This window comes from Chlorocebus sabaeus, chromosome 9 (genome assembly GCF_047675955.1).
Source record: "Chlorocebus sabaeus isolate Y175 chromosome 9, mChlSab1.0.hap1, whole genome shotgun sequence".
In the NCBI taxonomy this organism is placed as follows: Eukaryota; Metazoa; Chordata; class Mammalia; order Primates; family Cercopithecidae; genus Chlorocebus; species Chlorocebus sabaeus.
This window is the reverse complement of record NC_132912.1, coordinates 7,321,656-7,338,462: the sequence shown is the minus strand read 5'-3', so window position 1 is coordinate 7,338,462 and position 16,807 is coordinate 7,321,656. Positions and strand designations below refer to the sequence as shown.

General features: G+C 45.8%; 1 protein-coding gene across 2 annotated transcripts in view; it reads left to right on the top strand.

The window, feature by feature from the left end:
• Positions 1-16,807, top strand: part of SFMBT2 (Scm like with four mbt domains 2) — a 253,380-nt gene that overhangs the window by 188,980 nt on the left and 47,593 nt on the right. For both annotated transcript variants that reach the window (XM_037983322.2, XM_037983323.2), the window contains 2 exons: positions 794-920; positions 16,507-16,620. In XM_037983322.2, the coding sequence (XP_037839250.2) occupies positions 794-920; positions 16,507-16,620 (241 nt within the window). The remainder of the gene's footprint in view (positions 1-793; positions 921-16,506; positions 16,621-16,807) is intronic.

Below are 16,807 nucleotides of genomic sequence, written 5' to 3'. Positions count from 1 at the left end.
CAAAGGAAAATAAAGATAATTTCAATTAAAACCACAAGAATTCATCATCAAAAAGACCTACACTATTACAAAAAAATCTTTTTTTTTTTTTTTTTTTTTTCGTTTGAGATGGGGTCTCACTCTGTTGCCCATGCTGGAGTGCAGTGGCGAGATCTCAGCTCGCTGCAACCTCTGCCTCCCAGGTTCAAGTGAGTCTCCTGCCTCACCCTTCTGAGTAGCTGGGATTACAGGCGTGCGCCACCATGCTCAGCTAATTTTTGTATTTTAGTAAAGTTGGAGTTTCATCATGTTAGCCAGACTAGTCTTGAACTCCTGACCTCAAGTGATCCACCTGCCTCAGCCTCCTAAAGTGCTGGGATTACGGGTGTGAGCCACCGCACCCAGCCTTTTACTATGAAAATTTCTAAAGGATATTCTTCGCCGGATGGAAACTCCGTGTACCCACTTGAACTGTTATCAATGGGTATAGGAAGGTGGAGGAAATGGTGTGTGCTTCAGTGATCCCGTAGAAGGAAGGGTGCATATGGAACTGGAAGGAGAATGAATTCATACTCTCACTCGTTTAACAAATATTATTAGGCACCTACTATGTGCTAGGCATAGTTCTAATTTCTGGGAAACAAAAATGAAGACCACCTGGTTCTTCATGAATGGTGGGAAGGACAAACACGTACGTGAGCCTGTCTTGTTGATGTGAGATGCATGTGCACGCATTTCTTTCTCTTTCTTCATCTGCCCAGCTTTGTCCTGCTGCGTCAGCACTGGTTCAGTGTTGGTCCCATTTCTCTTGCAGACATCATTCAGTCGAGGTTTCACAAAGAACATGAAACTTGAAGCTGTGAACCCCAGGAATCCAGGAGAACTGTGTGTGGCCTCCGTTGTGAGTGTGAAGGGGCGGCTGATGTGGCTTCACCTGGAAGGTATGTACTCGCTGGGGGTAGCAGTCGCTGGGGGGATTGTAGAGTTTGTTGAAATGGCAACGTGTGGAGGAATGCAGCCCTTCTCAGAAGGTGCCTTAGTTCTCTTTCATTTAAACAGATCTTAAATTATTCCGGGTTCTTAAATAAGTGAAACTAATCAAATATGAATTTATTCAGAGGCTCTCATCTTAACTAATAATTTCGTGCAATGAGATGCAGGCAAGATAATTATGTTTGGAACACAGTGGTCTTTTTACATCTATGATTAGAAAAGCAAATGTCACAATTAAATTAATGTGAGTCACTAAAACCGGGATTCCAGGTCTTGGTTATTATGAGGACAAAATTGTACATTTGTATTTTAATGTGGTAACATCCTTTAATTTGATGTAGATGTTCAGTTCCTCCTCAAAATAGTACCTGGAGGATGACTCTCCCCAAATGTCTAATAAACAGAATTTAGGCTTCTTTGTTCAGTGATGTTGAAACTACCCTTTCTAGCTATAGCATATTTACAGGTATAAGAAAATTCACAGAATGCTGTATTTTGTGAGCAGAATCCTGATCAGACTTTATATTTAAGTAGAAAACCATATTTTGCAGGTAGTGTGTTTTCAATGAGAAATAATTACAATGGATTTGATCTCCAAGGCTTTCCCATCTTTCTGTGATTTATAATTCTTTGGATTTTTTTTCGTAGGATTTCATAATACTCAGTAGTTGTTTCAGGTATATATGCAAAAATGAATAGATATGAATAGTAAAACAAAGTTAGCTCTCCTAGTTCATAGTTTAAATCTTACGACTTAATATCACTCTTGGAATAAAAAGTTTAGAAGGAAAATCATAGAATTGATACTAAGATCTCCATTTTTATTTTGTCACTATGAATCTATAAAATGCCTGACAATCTCATACATATTGTAGTACAAGGAATTGGAAATGTGGAAAGCAGTTGTTGTGGCTGACATCATTGTGTTGCCAATTCCCAGAAAATTGTTTAAAATGTTACTGAAGTTTAGGGTTCCAAAATCAATGTGAAGTAAATGGAGATTCCCAAGAAGTTGATTGCTTAGTGGGTTTTCAAGTAGAATGACCTCTGTCTGGAGTTAACGGAAGTGTAGACACAGGCAACGTGGTAACATGTCTGTAGCTTACAAGAATAGAACATGGCTTTGTTTTCACAGCTCCACCTAGAGTTGGGTGAACTGCTCTTGGAGAAGCAAGATTCCTTCTGTACTTTGTAATGACTAAGTTTAACTTGCTATGTAACACTATGCTGAGCCATCTTAATGAGATCAGACTCTTGTTTGCATTATTAATTTGAAAACAAAAATGGTCAAGTTAAAAGCCCATGTTTTATCCTTATTACTTAGCACATTATGGTTAAAATTCTTTGGCAGTCATTATTTATTTAGCAGTTTCTACTTTCAGCATGCTTTATGGCTGTTAATTACCTAACACAAACAGCAGTAAGAGTGCCCTGATTTTTATAGGTGGAGAAGCTAGCTAAGCCATTAAGATCTGCCTGAGGTTCAATTCCATTGCTCTTGACATTTTCTCTGTTGCTTCATTCACCAGACCCTACGGCTTCCCACGTCTTAAAAAAGAGGGATGGACAACATTTAGTGTATATGTAACATTTTGGGCAGTGTTTTCTTCTTTGGCCTGTTCTCTTTGAATACAGATTTTTGATTTTCTCGCAAAGAAATAGAAGTCGTCTCATGTCAGATCTTTTCCTTATTCCCCGGAGTGTTTTCACTGGGTAGTAATGAAGACTAGTTAGTGTTAGGAAACACATCAGAAAATACACGTTGACCGTTTTTCCAGACCTGATTCATTGTTCTAAAAAGTGTTTGTAGCCAGGTGTGGTGGCTCACGCCTGTAATCCCAGCACTTTGGGAGGCCGAGGCGGGTGGACCACGAGGTTGGGAGATCGAGACCATCCTGGCTAACACGGTGAAACCCCGTCTTTACTAAAAATACAAAAAAAAAACTAGCTGAGCGAGGTGGCGGGCGCCTGTAGTCCGAGCTACTGAGGAGGCTGAGGCAGGAGAATGGTGTGAACCCGGGAGGCAGAGCTTGCAGTGAGCCGAGATTGTGCCACTGCACTCCAGCCTGGGCGACAGAGCCAGACTCCGTCTAAAAAAAAAAAAAAAAAAAAAAAAAAAGGGTTTGTAAACAGTCTGTTGAGTATTATCTGTTGCATAGGATATTACCTGTAGTTATTACTCAAAATCATGCATCTTTTTCATCACTTACAAACGATATGGCCTACAAATAAAGTAAAATTCCAGTCAGTTTCCTGGGTCTTGCTTGAATTGTTTTGGTTTCGGTTTTGATTTTGGCTCTTACTGAGCACCGACCTTTCAAAGTGACAGCTTAATGGCACTTAGCTCTCGTTATTTCAGTTTTATCTATCTGATGTTTCCTTTCCTCCATGTTGGGGATAAAATGATGGAGATTCATCATGGTCACTTTGTGGCTGTTAAATTTTTTTATCTAATGATGATTATTCCGATTATAGGCCATTTATTTGACACTTTAAATTTATGAAGTACTTTGTAACAATTTTATTCGTTATTTTCATGCATTAAATTGATTTGAAGTCTTTTCAACACTAGACTGATTGACCACTTTTAGGTAATTAAAATGATTCTTTCTAGTTAATATCTGACTTCCCTTGAAGTGGATTCATTCTTTGCATGTCTCTAAAGGGGCTGTTGTTGAAGAGGGAGCAATGAATAAAATATATGAGATTAATGTAATATCATTTTAAGTGCATATTTGAAAAGAATCTTAAGCTCTCAGAAACCACGGGTAGTTAGCAAGGATGATTGATGATGGGGCCAGTGTTCTGGAAAGGAGGCTGTGCCTTCTCCTAGGTCAGTGTTCTGCTGCAGGTCATCATGTCTATAACTGTGAATATTGTTCATATAATACAAGTTACTTTCAGCCTTAGGTCTCTAGTATTGTGGCCGCACACACTGGCTCCCACACTCACAGCTCTGCTTTTCCACAAACTAAGTGACTTTCTATTCATTTCCAGTCCTTTTTTTTATGGGACCAATACATTGGTCCAGCAGTTGTGTGTGCTGTCCTAGCTCTTTAGCCCAGAAGAAGGTTCGCACTGCCCGCGTTGTCTTCCTTAGCGTCTTTTTTGGAGTCTTCTTTCTCAGAATTATTTTTCCTGGACACCTGGCTAAATATATATACATGCACCACTTACATTGCACTTCAGATGATACCTGGTAGATGTCTAGCTCATGTTTAGCAAGTAATGCAACAGATTGACAAGAACTTTTGGGTGGTTTCGTTGAGATATTTTATTGAAAAAAATTTTCATCTTTAAAAATGGTTTTAAAATATATGTAACATCAAATTAACCACTTCAGTCATTGTAAATTATACAGTTCAGTGGCCTGAAGTTTATTTGCCCTATTATATATACCCACCACCACCATCTCCAGAACATTTTTCATCTTGCAAAACTGAAACTCTCTCCCCGTTAAAGTCGGCCTTCCCTCCTTAGCCCCTGACCAGCACCATCCTCCTTCCGGTCTCTATGAAGTTGATGACTTCAGGTACCTCACATGAGTCAAACCATGCTGGATTTGTCTGAAAATGGCCTTTTACAAGATTTATTATCAATCGGAATGCTTTATGTTTATCTATTTTCATCATAATTTACCATACTGTCTTTTTGGTCCTCATAGACCTGGCCACCTATTGGCAAGAATGTTAAGATGTAGGTGGCTTGTGGTTAATGGAGGACTGAAGAGTTAGTTGATAGAGGGGCTGGTCCTGCTTCTTTGGCTTCCTTGGAAGTGTCCCCAGGGACACATTAAAAGGACTAGGGACACAGAGGAGGAAGAACAGGTTTGGAAGGAGACAGTTTTGAAGAGCGACAGTTGCATTTTAAGATATGGATGGAGATCCCAGCTGAGGAGGCATAGGAAGTGGCGGGAATTTTGACACCGAGTTAAACGAGGAGACTTTTAGAAGCAAACGGGGCACTAGCCAGCTGGGGCACTGGTGAGGAGGGACAGCAGGCTCGCTCGGCAGTCACATGAGTCACTGTATTAGTCCGTTTTCATGCTGCTGATAAAGACATACTCAAGACTGGTGAGAAAAATAGGTTTAATGGAGTCACAGTTCCACATGGCTGGATAGGCCTCACAGTCATGGCGGAAGCTGGAAATCACGTCTTACATGGGGGCGGCAGGAGAGAATGAGGCCAAGCGAAAAGGGAAACCCCTTCTAAAACCACAGATCTTGTGAGACTTATTCACTACCACAAGATCAGTATGGGCGGGCTGCCCCCATGATTCAGTGATCTACCAGCAGGCCCCTCCCACAACACATGGGAATTTGGGGAGCTGTAATTCAAGGTGAGATTTGGGTGGGGACACACCAAACCATATCAGTCACCGTGATCTGGGGTCTGCGATGGGAGCGGGGTCAGCTGCAGTCATGGCGATTTGGAGCCACGCAGTGCCAGGTGTGAACGCAGGCCCGTGGTGGCCCTGTGGCCTTGAGCACATTACTTAAGCCCTGGTTTCCCCATTTCTAAAATGGCAATCATGGTATTACTTATGGCAGGGGCTTAGTTTGCATTAAAGCAGTTAGCAGAGTTTCCAGGAAGAATTTACCAGTAGAGAGAACAAAGAGGAAATTCTCAGGAGCCAGAGAGAGACTGTGATGGACCTGGTTCCATGGAATGTGCTCAAGTCTTAGGCACTGAGCTGCTCCTGGTGGCTGGGATGAACAGACAACCCCACGGGGGTCTATACCGCCCAGCGAGTTTGTCTGCTGTGTTTGATGCGTGGAGGGGAGGGGGGCATCCCTAGTAGACCCTCAAGCCAAACAGAGCAGTGAGGGAGGAGGGAAGCAGGTCAGGCCCTTTGTATGTCTATGAAGTTGAGTCAGACATCGGCCAGCCGCCCTCTGGCACCGGCAGCAGACTTTCCTCCCTGCAGGGTTCTGTGCTGCCTCTGCGGGGCCCTGCCTCCCTGGATATGAGCCACGCAGGTGAACCCAGGGTCCGATTGCCTAGCGAGGGATTCCAGTGCTTGGTTGAGCAGAGCAGTGCCCTGGAGCCCCCATGTACTGTGTTGGATAAAACAACTCCTGATTGCAACATTCATTAATCTATGGAGATCACCTAAAACAGGTTCAAGACCATAGGAAACACTTGGAAGATGTTCTGTATATTTTTGTATTGTTTTGAGACAGGGTCTTGCTCTGTCGCCCAGACTGGAGTGTGATGGTGCGATCACAGCTCACTGCAGCCTCAAACTCTTCAAATGATCCTTCCACCTCAGCCTCTTGAGTAGCTGCGATTTCAGGCACGTGTCACCACACCTGACTAGTTTCTTTTGTATTTTTAGTAGAGATGGGGGTCCCACTCTGTTGCCCAGGGTGGTCTCAAACTCCTGGGCTCAAGTGATCTGCCCACCTTGGCCTCCCAAAGTGCTGGGATTACAGGTGTGAGCCACCATGCCCAGCCTGTTTTCTCTGTTTTTGTCCTCATCATGATTCATACACTTTTCCTTCTATTTAGAAGGAATGTGATCAGCCCTCTCTTCCCCAGTGCTATTTTAGCCTTTTAGTTGAGGCAGAAATGCCTTTCATGTCACAAGAGTTAGGAAGACAAGCAGACTTCCTTACGTCTGAGTTTTTGCTCTTTCAGTTGTTACCGCTGCAGAAATTGTTGAAGAGAGCTTTAGAATGCAAATAACAAAACCCAGTTTTGAATTGGGGAGCCCTGTTATAAATTAAAACAGGCAGGGAATCTGCGTTTAGTGTTTTTGTGCTTTGAATGGGTGGAAAAAATAAATAATGACAAAACACACCCTACAGGTATCAAGCTAGGAATCTGTGCTGTGTACAGCTTTGGACAGTAAGATTTTGGAGTTTAGGAATTGCCTCCTTGTACCATGAACTTCACATTCCACACTGACAAGCACAGCACTTACATGCAAGGCAGGTCCGGTACGTGTGCAGTTACTGATTTCCGCAAGTGTGTTTGGGGAGCAGTGTGGCGATCCCATATGTCTGTAGTATTTCCTCATAGGTATTTAAACACAAGAAGCAGTGATAGCTCAGGAATAAATCTCATCTCTCCTTTGCCCATCTTAAGAAATGCATCACTCTGGAATTGTCTGATGGCGTCTTCCCATTTATCTGACTGGGTCTCAACCCATTGGTGGAGGTGGGACGGTTCTCTGAACTCATGCTGTTACACTGGCCTTTCCTTCTCCACTTGCTTCATTTGTACCCAGCCTCCAAGGCAGGGACACAGCACAGCAACCCACAGGGGAAGTTCCGCAACCTGGCGGGGCCACTGCCTTCTCTTCACCTGCTACAGTGGCTTGTGTTCATAGGTGTGGTGGCCGGAAGATGCTGGACGTTTTCTCAACCTTTTGTTAAGAGGGATCGCGTATATTCTCCATCTCCTGCTTTGGTTGGTTGTTTCTTGCTTTTTACTCGTGATGTTTTATTTTTAGTATGTTTCTACCACCATTGGTGACTTCTGTCTCTGGACAGTCCCACTCCTTTCCTCATGGCAATGCTTGTCCTTCCTCGGTTGCTCCTCTGTCTCCTCCATCTTCTGCGAAGTCCTGGGGTGGCAGGGCTCCCTTCCCGCCGTCAGCTCCTCCCCAGATGACTTTTCTTGGCCTCTCCTTCACTCTGCTTTTCTCCGATGTGGAGGTTAGAATCCCCCCAGTCCTGCTTTTCAGCCATCTGTGCCCAGCATGGCCTTGTCTTTCTCTGTGGCTTCGGATGGTCATGCTGTGCACACGGATCTGAGCGCCCGCGCCCATGGCATCACACAGGGATCTGAGCGCCCGTGCCCATGGCATCACACAGGGATCTGAGCGCCCGCACCCATGGCATCACACAGGGATCTGAGCGCCCGTGCCCATGGCATCACACAGGGATCTGAGCGCCCGCGCCCATGGCATCACACAGGGATCTGAGCGCCTGTGCCCATGGCATCACACAGGGATCTGAGCGCGCCCATGGCATCACACACGGATCTGAGTGCCCGCGCCCGTGGCATCACACAGGGATCTGAGCACCCGCGCCTGTGGCATCACACAGGGATCTGAGCGCCCGCGCCCGTGGCATCACACAGGGATCTCAGTGCCCGCGCCCGTGGCATCACACAGGGATCTGAGCGCCCGTGCCCACGGCATCACACACGGATCTGAGCGCCCGCGCCCATGGCATCACACACGGATCTGAGCGCCCGTGCCCACGGCATCACACAGGGATCTCAGTGCCCGCGCCCGTGGCATCACACAGGGATCTGAGCGCCCGTGCCCACGGCATCACACACGGATCTGAGCGCCTGCGCCCATGGCATCACACACGGATCTGAGCGCCCGCGCCCATGGCATCACACAGGGATCTGAGCGCCCGTGCCCACGGCATCACACAGGGATCTCAGTGCCCGCGCCTGTGGCATCACACAGGGATCTGAGCGCCCATGGCATCACACAGGGATCTGAGCGCCCACGCCCGTGGCATCACACAGGGATCTGAGCGCCCGCGTCCGTGACATCACACAGGGATCTGAGCGCCCGCGCCTGTGGCATCACACAGGGATCTGAGCGCCCGCGCCCGTGGCATCACACAGGGATCTGAGCGCCCGCGCCCGTGGCATCACACAGGGATCTGAGCACCCGCGCCCATGGCATCACACTCACAACTCCCTTTCCATCCCCTGCAAAACATCTCCACGTGGCAGCAGCGTTTCCAGAACAGAACTCACTGGCAGAACCAGCAGAACCCGTCTCTGCTCTTCTCCGTGAGCGTCCTGCCTGACGAATGACGCCGTTATTCACCCAAGTCGGAAGCCACGGTGTCCTCAAAGTTAGAAACTCTACAGTAATTCCTGCCCTCCCACTGCCCCCCACAAACCATGAGTCACTTCAGTCCAGGCCTTCGCCTGTCCTCTTCCAGCCCCCACATTGCACTAAGGCCCTCTTCCCTGGCTCTGTGATTTCAGCCGCCTCCTACCTGCTCTCTCTGCCCTCTTCACGGGGCTTTGAGGTTATTTCTGTAAAATACAGGCATTGCCTTCCTCCGAATACACTGTAGGTCTGTGTTTCTTTTTTTTTTTTAATTTTTAAATTTTACTTTAAGTTCTGGGATACATGTGCAGAACGTGCAGGTTTGTTACATAGGTATACACGTGCCATGGTGGTTTGCTGCACCTGTCAACCCGTCATCTAGGTTTTAAGCCCCGCATGTATTAAGTATTTGTCCTAATGCTCTCCCTTCCATTACCCCTACCCCCTGACAGACCCCAGTGTGTGTTGTTCCCCTCCCTGTGTCCATGTGTTCTCATTGTTCAACTCCCACTTATGAGTGAGAACATGCAGTGTTTGGTTTTTTGTTCCTGTGTTAGTTTGCTGAGGATGATGGTTTCCAGCTTCATCCATGTCCCTGCAAAGGACATGAACTCATTCTTTTTTATGGCTGCATAGTATTCCATGGTGTATATGTGCCACGGTTTCTTTATCCAGTCTATCATTGATGGGCATTTGGCTTGGTTCCAAGTCTTTGCTATCACGTAGAGATTAAATTCCATGACATGCCACTCAGCAACCCATCCTCTGTAGGCACATATGCGTCCAGGATGTGTGAACTTGGCACTTCCTGAGTGTAAAATCTTTTTTATTTGTACAGCTGTATAAAAGAGCTAGTGATAGAGTCTCTTATAGGATGGTGGCAAGTGGACGAACATCGACAGAGCGTAAGAGTCATGGTTAGCTCGTAGTAGTCGTTGCTCAGTAAATGAAGATTGCTGATATTATCATTAGGCAGCACTTTTCTCTTCAGATTTGCCACCTGCAGGAGCCTGTGATCCAGCCAAAAGGAGCGCTCGTGTCTGCAAGCCTCCTGATTTGGTTATTGGTGCTGGGCACCGTTCCACAGGGCTCTGCTCCTCTCCATGCGCCTGACAAAAAGTACCATGTTTTTACAGACAGTCCTGTGCACTTTGCTCGCTCAGCATTTGCTGAGTAGATATGAGGAAGAAATAAAATGTGTATTCCTGAACGAAATAGCGATTTAAGGTACAGCAGTCCGTTAAGAACTGCTGTTTGGCCAACCGAGTTTGGGGACAGTGAGATCTTTTATGCTGGAAGCTAAAATTCAGAAACTCCTTGACAGGTTTGTCTCTGTGACTGATGACCGAGTTCCAGCAGACTGCCCTCCACATCCAAGTCAATGGGGTCCTATTAGCATGCGCATTTCTCCCAGACCTAGTGCCTCCGAGTCCGAGTCCCGTAGCAGTGTCTCTGGGAATCTGCGTTTGCAAAGTCTCCCTCCGCAGATGTTTCTCATGCAGCCTAGAGTTTGTAAAGCACTCCAGTAGGTCAGATGGGGAAGGCATGGTGTGGTTCAGAGAAACCGGTCTGAGCCCACCTGGTATGTTTAGGAGACCAGCTGCAGAGCACAGCCCTTAAATTTTTCCATAACTGGCAGAAAGGTCAGGTGGTTCATATGCATTTTGGAGATACTTGCAAAACTGAAACAAGGGAACATGTAAATGTGAAAATAATTACATTTCAAGCCAGGGTGGGTGGTTTTAAAACCTTAAAAAAGAAGCAGCATGGCCTGTATGAAACTTTAGTGGGAGAAGCTGCTTCAGCGGCTGAGAATACAGGAACAGTATTTTCCAGGCAGTTAGAGCAGGCGACCCGCAGGAGCTGTCTCGGTGAAGAGGTGTTTAACCCCGCCGCATGTGTTTGTTTGGAAGGCTGGTGCTCTGTTAGGTGTTGGAGGCCAGCAGCAGGACTGGCTCTGGCTGTCGTAAGTCCGTTGGGAATGATTTGGGAAGACTGTTGACCAGAGGCCGGGGAATCACCTCTCCAGAAGGCTCTGCAGCAGGGACCACAGCAAAGTTCAGGTTTTCCAGCTGCCCCTGTGATGCTTGTGACTTCCCGGTGAGCACGTTCTCACTGAAGGGGTCCCGAGCCTGCCCTCATCTGCCTGTGGGTCCGGGGTTGACCTGGCTTCTCCTGTAGCAGCAGGCAACAGCCACTACATGGTGGGAATTCTGCAAAAACTGTATGGGGCCCTAGCCGGAGGGAGACCGATGCTAGACACATACCCCCCCAGAAATAAAAACGAGGAAGGAGAAGGATAGCCGCCTACCCCAGGTGCTCTCTAAGGCTCTGGAGCTGGACTGCCCAGGTTTAAATCCTTCAGCCGCCACTTACCGGCTGCTTGATTTCTTCCTGCGCCTCAGTTTACTGATCTCTGAAATGGGGATGAAAACACCCCCTGTCTCTTAGGGTTGTTGTGAGGATTGAACGCTTGGACTGGCGTAAGCACTGCGTTTACTACTGTGTGGGTCTCTCTCCTCGCCCACCGCCCTCTCCTCACATACTTGTCTAATCCCATTTCTGTTGTTTTCTTCAGCCTGTTTCCTATGACACCTTGATCCCGCCCACCGTTTTTTTTTGTTTTTGTTTTCCCAGGCCTTCGGCTCCAGAGCTGACCCGGGGAGGATCTGCACACCGGGCTTCTTGATAGGCATCTTTTAAGGGAACAGGCCCAGAGGGCAGGTGGGGCTTCCAGCATCCAGGTCTTGCTTGTGGACACTCACACCAGCTTTGCGTTCTGCCGGTGTTTAGCCTGTTGATCTCACACTGGAGCCTGTCAGCATTTGCTGAGCCCTTTAACTTTCAGGAGGGACATTTCTTAGGCAAGGTGTTCCCTTAAATGCTTCTTTTCCTTCTTCTTATTCCAGCCTTTAACTGAGCGGAAGCAGTTGTTCTGATTTTCTTCCTGAAGGAGGAGGAATGCATTTGCCTCCTCGCGGTGGGCTTGTAGCCTCCCTCGCCCTGGGTCCCTCTTACCTCTGCAGCCCTGTGGCATCTGTCACCACAAGCTCATGCATGCTCCTGCTTTCTCCTATGACTCGCTGGGAGTGAAGTAATCACATAATTTTAGGAGTCTGATAGAATTGTGTTCCTAGGAAGACACACAGGTGTCCTCCCAAGCTGTAAGCATCTCCTTTCTCATCCCAGGGCTCTGGGTAGTGTAGGTCACTGTCTCGATTACAGTTCCCTGTGTCATCGGCTGGGTGGAGCCGGGGTGCCGGTGCAGTGAGAGCGACAGGTGGACCTCTGCATTCTGCTGAACCGGGGACAAGGGGGTAGCAAGCTGCAGAACTCTTTTAAGGTTCCAAAGAGATTCTCAGAAATCTGTGTTCTTATGAATTTAGTTTGTCAGTATGGAAAGTCTTTGTTCTCTTAGGAAGCGAAATGTTGATTGCTGTTTAGTTTTGTTTTCCTTTATGGTAATTGGCCCTTCATTAATCTGACCTCTGCGGCAATACCGTATTTCTGTATGAGAGTCCTACTTTCTTCTCCGGGTATCTTTGGTTGTGTTGTTACAATGGTGGTGATTGCGGAGGCCTTGGTTGTAAAATAGGGAACTCATTCACAAAGGCCAAAATATCATAAAAGTGTATCCTGGGTCAGATTCTCCCTCCACTCCTGTGCCCCCGGCCTCCAGCCATCTGGTTCCTTTCCCTGTGGACGCCCACTGTGTTAGCATTTTGCATTTCCCTCCATACGAATATATGTTATCTCCCCCTTTTAAACAGATGGTAGCATACTATATATGCACAGTGTTCTGCATCCTGCGTTTTATTCTCGGCAATGCATCTTGCAGATCTGTATGTATGAGTATATTAAGAGGTGTCTGATTCTTTTTTATAGCTGCAGAATATTCCCTCACATGGATGTACCCAGATTTACTTAAGTGCTTTCCCATAGATGGGGAATTCAGCTTCCTCATGGTTTTTGAGACGAAGGTTCTGGATAAAAATAAACAAGTAGAATCCATACTGACAGGATGCAGCTTAGGCAAAGTCAAGAGATTGAGCAGGGTCTTGTGTTGTGTGTTGGGGATTTTGCACTTGATCTTAGCCAAAAGGCCGAGAAGCGATGCGTCAGGATTTTTCTATGAAATGATACAGGTCTTCAGTGGAACATTCAGCTTTGCCTATGTGCTTTTGGCAGTCCTCAAATAATCAAGGAGGAGCATTGTGGACATTCTTTCAATGGATTATTTGACATACTCTTGGGTCTCCTATCTTGGAAAATTATTAGTTTGTTTTAAAAGATGGTTGTCTGAATCCAGCCAGATAAATGTAGATTCATAAGCTTGGTAAAGGGAAATGAAGACTTGGTACCCATTATTTGGAATGGGATTTGTTCAGGGTCAGGAACACTTTCCCGGGTGATAGATAACTGACTTTTCCATCAGTTCTTATTTAATAGACACATGTGACCTCATAAATACTTGTTTAATTGAATGGGAAACTTGATCAAAGGATTCTAAAGTATGGTAAAGATGGACCTACCTATGTACTAATGTATACATTGTACTGAAGTATATATATTAAAGCCATAATACGATGTGATGTTTGAACTAGCAGAACATTGGAAGATGAAAGTCATAATTTAGAAAGGTATAAGCCACAAAGTTAGTTTTTTTGTTTTGTTTTTGTTTTTGTTTTTGTTTTTGTTTTGAGACGGAGTTTCACTTTTATTGCCCAGGCTGGAGTGTGGTGGCATGATCTCAGCGCACTGTAACCTCCACCTCCCAAGTTCAAGTGAGTCTCCTGCCTCAGCCTCTCAAGTAGCTGGGATTACAGGCACCCCCACCACGCCCAGCTAATTTTTTGTATTTTTAGTAGACGGGGTTTTGCCATATTGGGCAGGCTGGTCTTGAACTCCTGACCTCAAGTGATCCACTCACCTCAGCCTCCCAATATAAAGTTACTTTTATGCTTCCTTTTGAAGTACTACTTTTAATGACCTTGAAAATCTTATTTGTAGCTAAATACAAATCTGGAAATATAAATGTATTTAGTAGATGAATCTAACCTGTTAGCAAAATTTTTGAGTAGCTGAGAAACAAATGCTTTTTGGGTCTGCAGAGGAGAAAATGACCTTGTGTACCGGGAACCTGCATCAGGGACCCACTTTGTTGGACTCTGGAGAATCAATCCCACACCCTTCAGGACAGGCAGAGGCACTTCCACACTGGATGCCTCTGGGGAGAGTTTCTTTACATTTTGTCTGTTTTGAACATATTCTTTCTTATTTGATTCCTTTAGCAATTAGGCTAAATATTGGTCAAGTCTTATAATATTAGAAAGAAACGATGTCTTTTTATTTAACGTTGTTCAAAAATAAGCCCTGTAAATCTCCTAGCATTCCTTTAAATTCTATATTCTTTAAATTACAGGGGAATTAAACATTTAAAAAGTTAAGACTGACAATCGTGATAATTGATTTGGGAACCAATCAAAAGTTCAAAATGATGAATGGCAATGATAGTATGTGTGTATGAGCACCTGCTGTCCCTGTTCAGAGCACCTGAGATACACCAATATATTGGCTTAACTCTAAATTGGAACCCCACGTTTAGCAACTAACATACTCCATCTTCACCATGTCTACTCGATGATGAAAAGTCAGAGCTGGTGGAGCTCGCACCAGATTTAGGACCATTTTGTGTTTGGTTGTTGGTATTTAGCTTCATGAAGTTACGGTTTTGGTGGGGAGGGAGGATGTGATTCAAAATTCTTCAGATGTCGTGAGATGACATGGATGGTAATGGGACTCACCGCGTTATTTTCTTTCCCTCCCTCCCTTCCTCCCGCCCTTCCTCCCTCCCTCCCTTCCTTCCTTCCTCCCTCCCTCCCTCCCTCCCTCCCTTCCTTCCTCCCTTCCTCCCTCCCTCCCTTCCTTCCCTCCCTCCCTTCTTCCCCTTCCTTCCTTCCCTCCCTCCCTCCCTTCTTCCCCTTCCTTCCTTCCCTCCCTCCTTCCCCTTCCTTCCTTCCCTCCCTCCCTTCTTCCCCTTCCTTCCTTCCCTCCCTCCTTCCCCTTCCTTCCTTCCCTCCCTCCCTTCCTCCCCTCCCTTCCTTCTTTCCTTCCCTCCCTCCTTCCCCTTCCTTCCTTCCTCCCTCCCTCTCTCCCTCCCTCCCTTCCTTCCCTCCCTCCCTCCCTTCTTCCCCTTCCTTCCTTCCTTCCTTCCTTCCTTCCTTCCTTCCTTCCTTCCTTCCTTCCTTCCTTCCTTCCTTCCTTCCCTCCCTCTCTCTCTCTTTCTCTCTTTCTTGACAGCATCTCACTCTGTCACTTAGGCCAGAGTGCATTGGTGCAATCACTGATCACTGCAACCTTGACCTCCCAGATGTGAGTGATCCTCCCACCTCAGCCTCTCAAGTTGCTAGGACCATGGGCACCTGCTACCATGCCAGGCTAATTTTGTATTTTTTGTAGAGAGAAAGTTTCTTCATATTGGCCAGGCTGGTCTCAAACTTCTGGACTCAGGCAATCTTCCTGCCTCGGCCTCCTGAGTAGCTGGGACTACTGGTGCATGCCACCATGCCAGGCTAATTTTGTATTTTTTGTAGAGACAAGGTCTTACCATGTTACCCAGGCTGATCTTGAACTCCTGGGCTCAAGCAATTTGCTTGCCTTGGCCTCCCAAAGAGCTGAGATTACAGTCATGAGCCACCCACCGTGCCCAGCCACTGTGTTATTTTCATCTTCGTTCTCAATGAGGAAACCAAAGCAGAGCTGGATTAAGGGGTCAGAGTCTGTGGGTCACCGTCTGTTAATGGAGCTCTTAACTCTTGATTCCTGGTTCAAAGTGTTTTTTTCTTAACTATTGATTTGGTGTCAAATTTTCTTCTTTTAACTGGTTCCAATTTATTCTCTCCGTAGCCAGAGCTCCTTGAAACTTTTGCTGCTATTAAATCCAGACTTCTTTTCTTTTTCAGAGTTTCATGGCTGTGAAGCCAGGTCATCACAAGGCATGACTGTAATTATGTAATAGGGTGTGATAGTCATCAGGTCCCACTTTTTAGTGACATCTTTTAGACATTGCTACATAAGTGACTTTTCCATGGCATGGCCAAAGTCTACAGGCCACAAACTGAATTCAAAACAAAGTAACTCCAAACTGATAAGTTGACACGTTTCCTAGAGAAGGGCCTTGTCCATGTACACTGCTCATAAACCTTGTTTTTGAGGTTTACTGGTTCCGTTTAGCTGTGACGTTTGACTTTCTTTCATTGAAGGTTGCCTTTACTTGGTGTTGGGTGGAGCACATCGTGAAGGCTTAGATGTGGGCCCTGAGGTCCTACCCCAAGCTCCGATACATTCCCTTAACGCCAGAGCTGTTCTTAGGACAGGGGGATGCCTGGTCTCTCTTTCAGCCAATCCTGCTCTGATGCCAATCTTTTCCTACAGTCCTTCTTCCTCTTTCATTTTTAGGGTGGAGTATCTCTGTTTTTCCAAACCCTCACTTTATTTGAACCCCTTTTATCCCTGCCTTTTTATTTTTCAAGCATTTGTGTCTGTGATAAGACTAAAGACTCCTCTAAAGTCGTCTCCTCCATACGGCTGCTATTTTGTTTTTGTTTTTTAATGTATAAAAGAATGTTTTCCCCCATGTTAGGGATGCTCTATTACTGTTGTCCTTCTGTTTCTTTGTTGGTAAGATCTGTTCGTACCTCTTTTCTCCACTTCTTCCCATGCAGGGCTGCAGACTCCTATTCCAGAGGTCATTGTTGATGTGGAATCCATGGACATCTTCCCAGTGGGCTGGTGTGAAGCCAATTCTTACCCTTTGACTACACCACACAAAACAGTCTGTAAGTGGTTCCCAGTTGAGGGGGGTGGTGGATGACACCGGTAATCTTCGTGAGTAAATCGGCAGCTTCATAAAGAAATTATAACCAAGTTCTAAAGAACAAATAAGATTTTTGATTTTCCACTGAAATTTTTCATGTTTTCGTGATCTCATTTAATCTTTAAGTGTTTGTATGAAATGATATCACA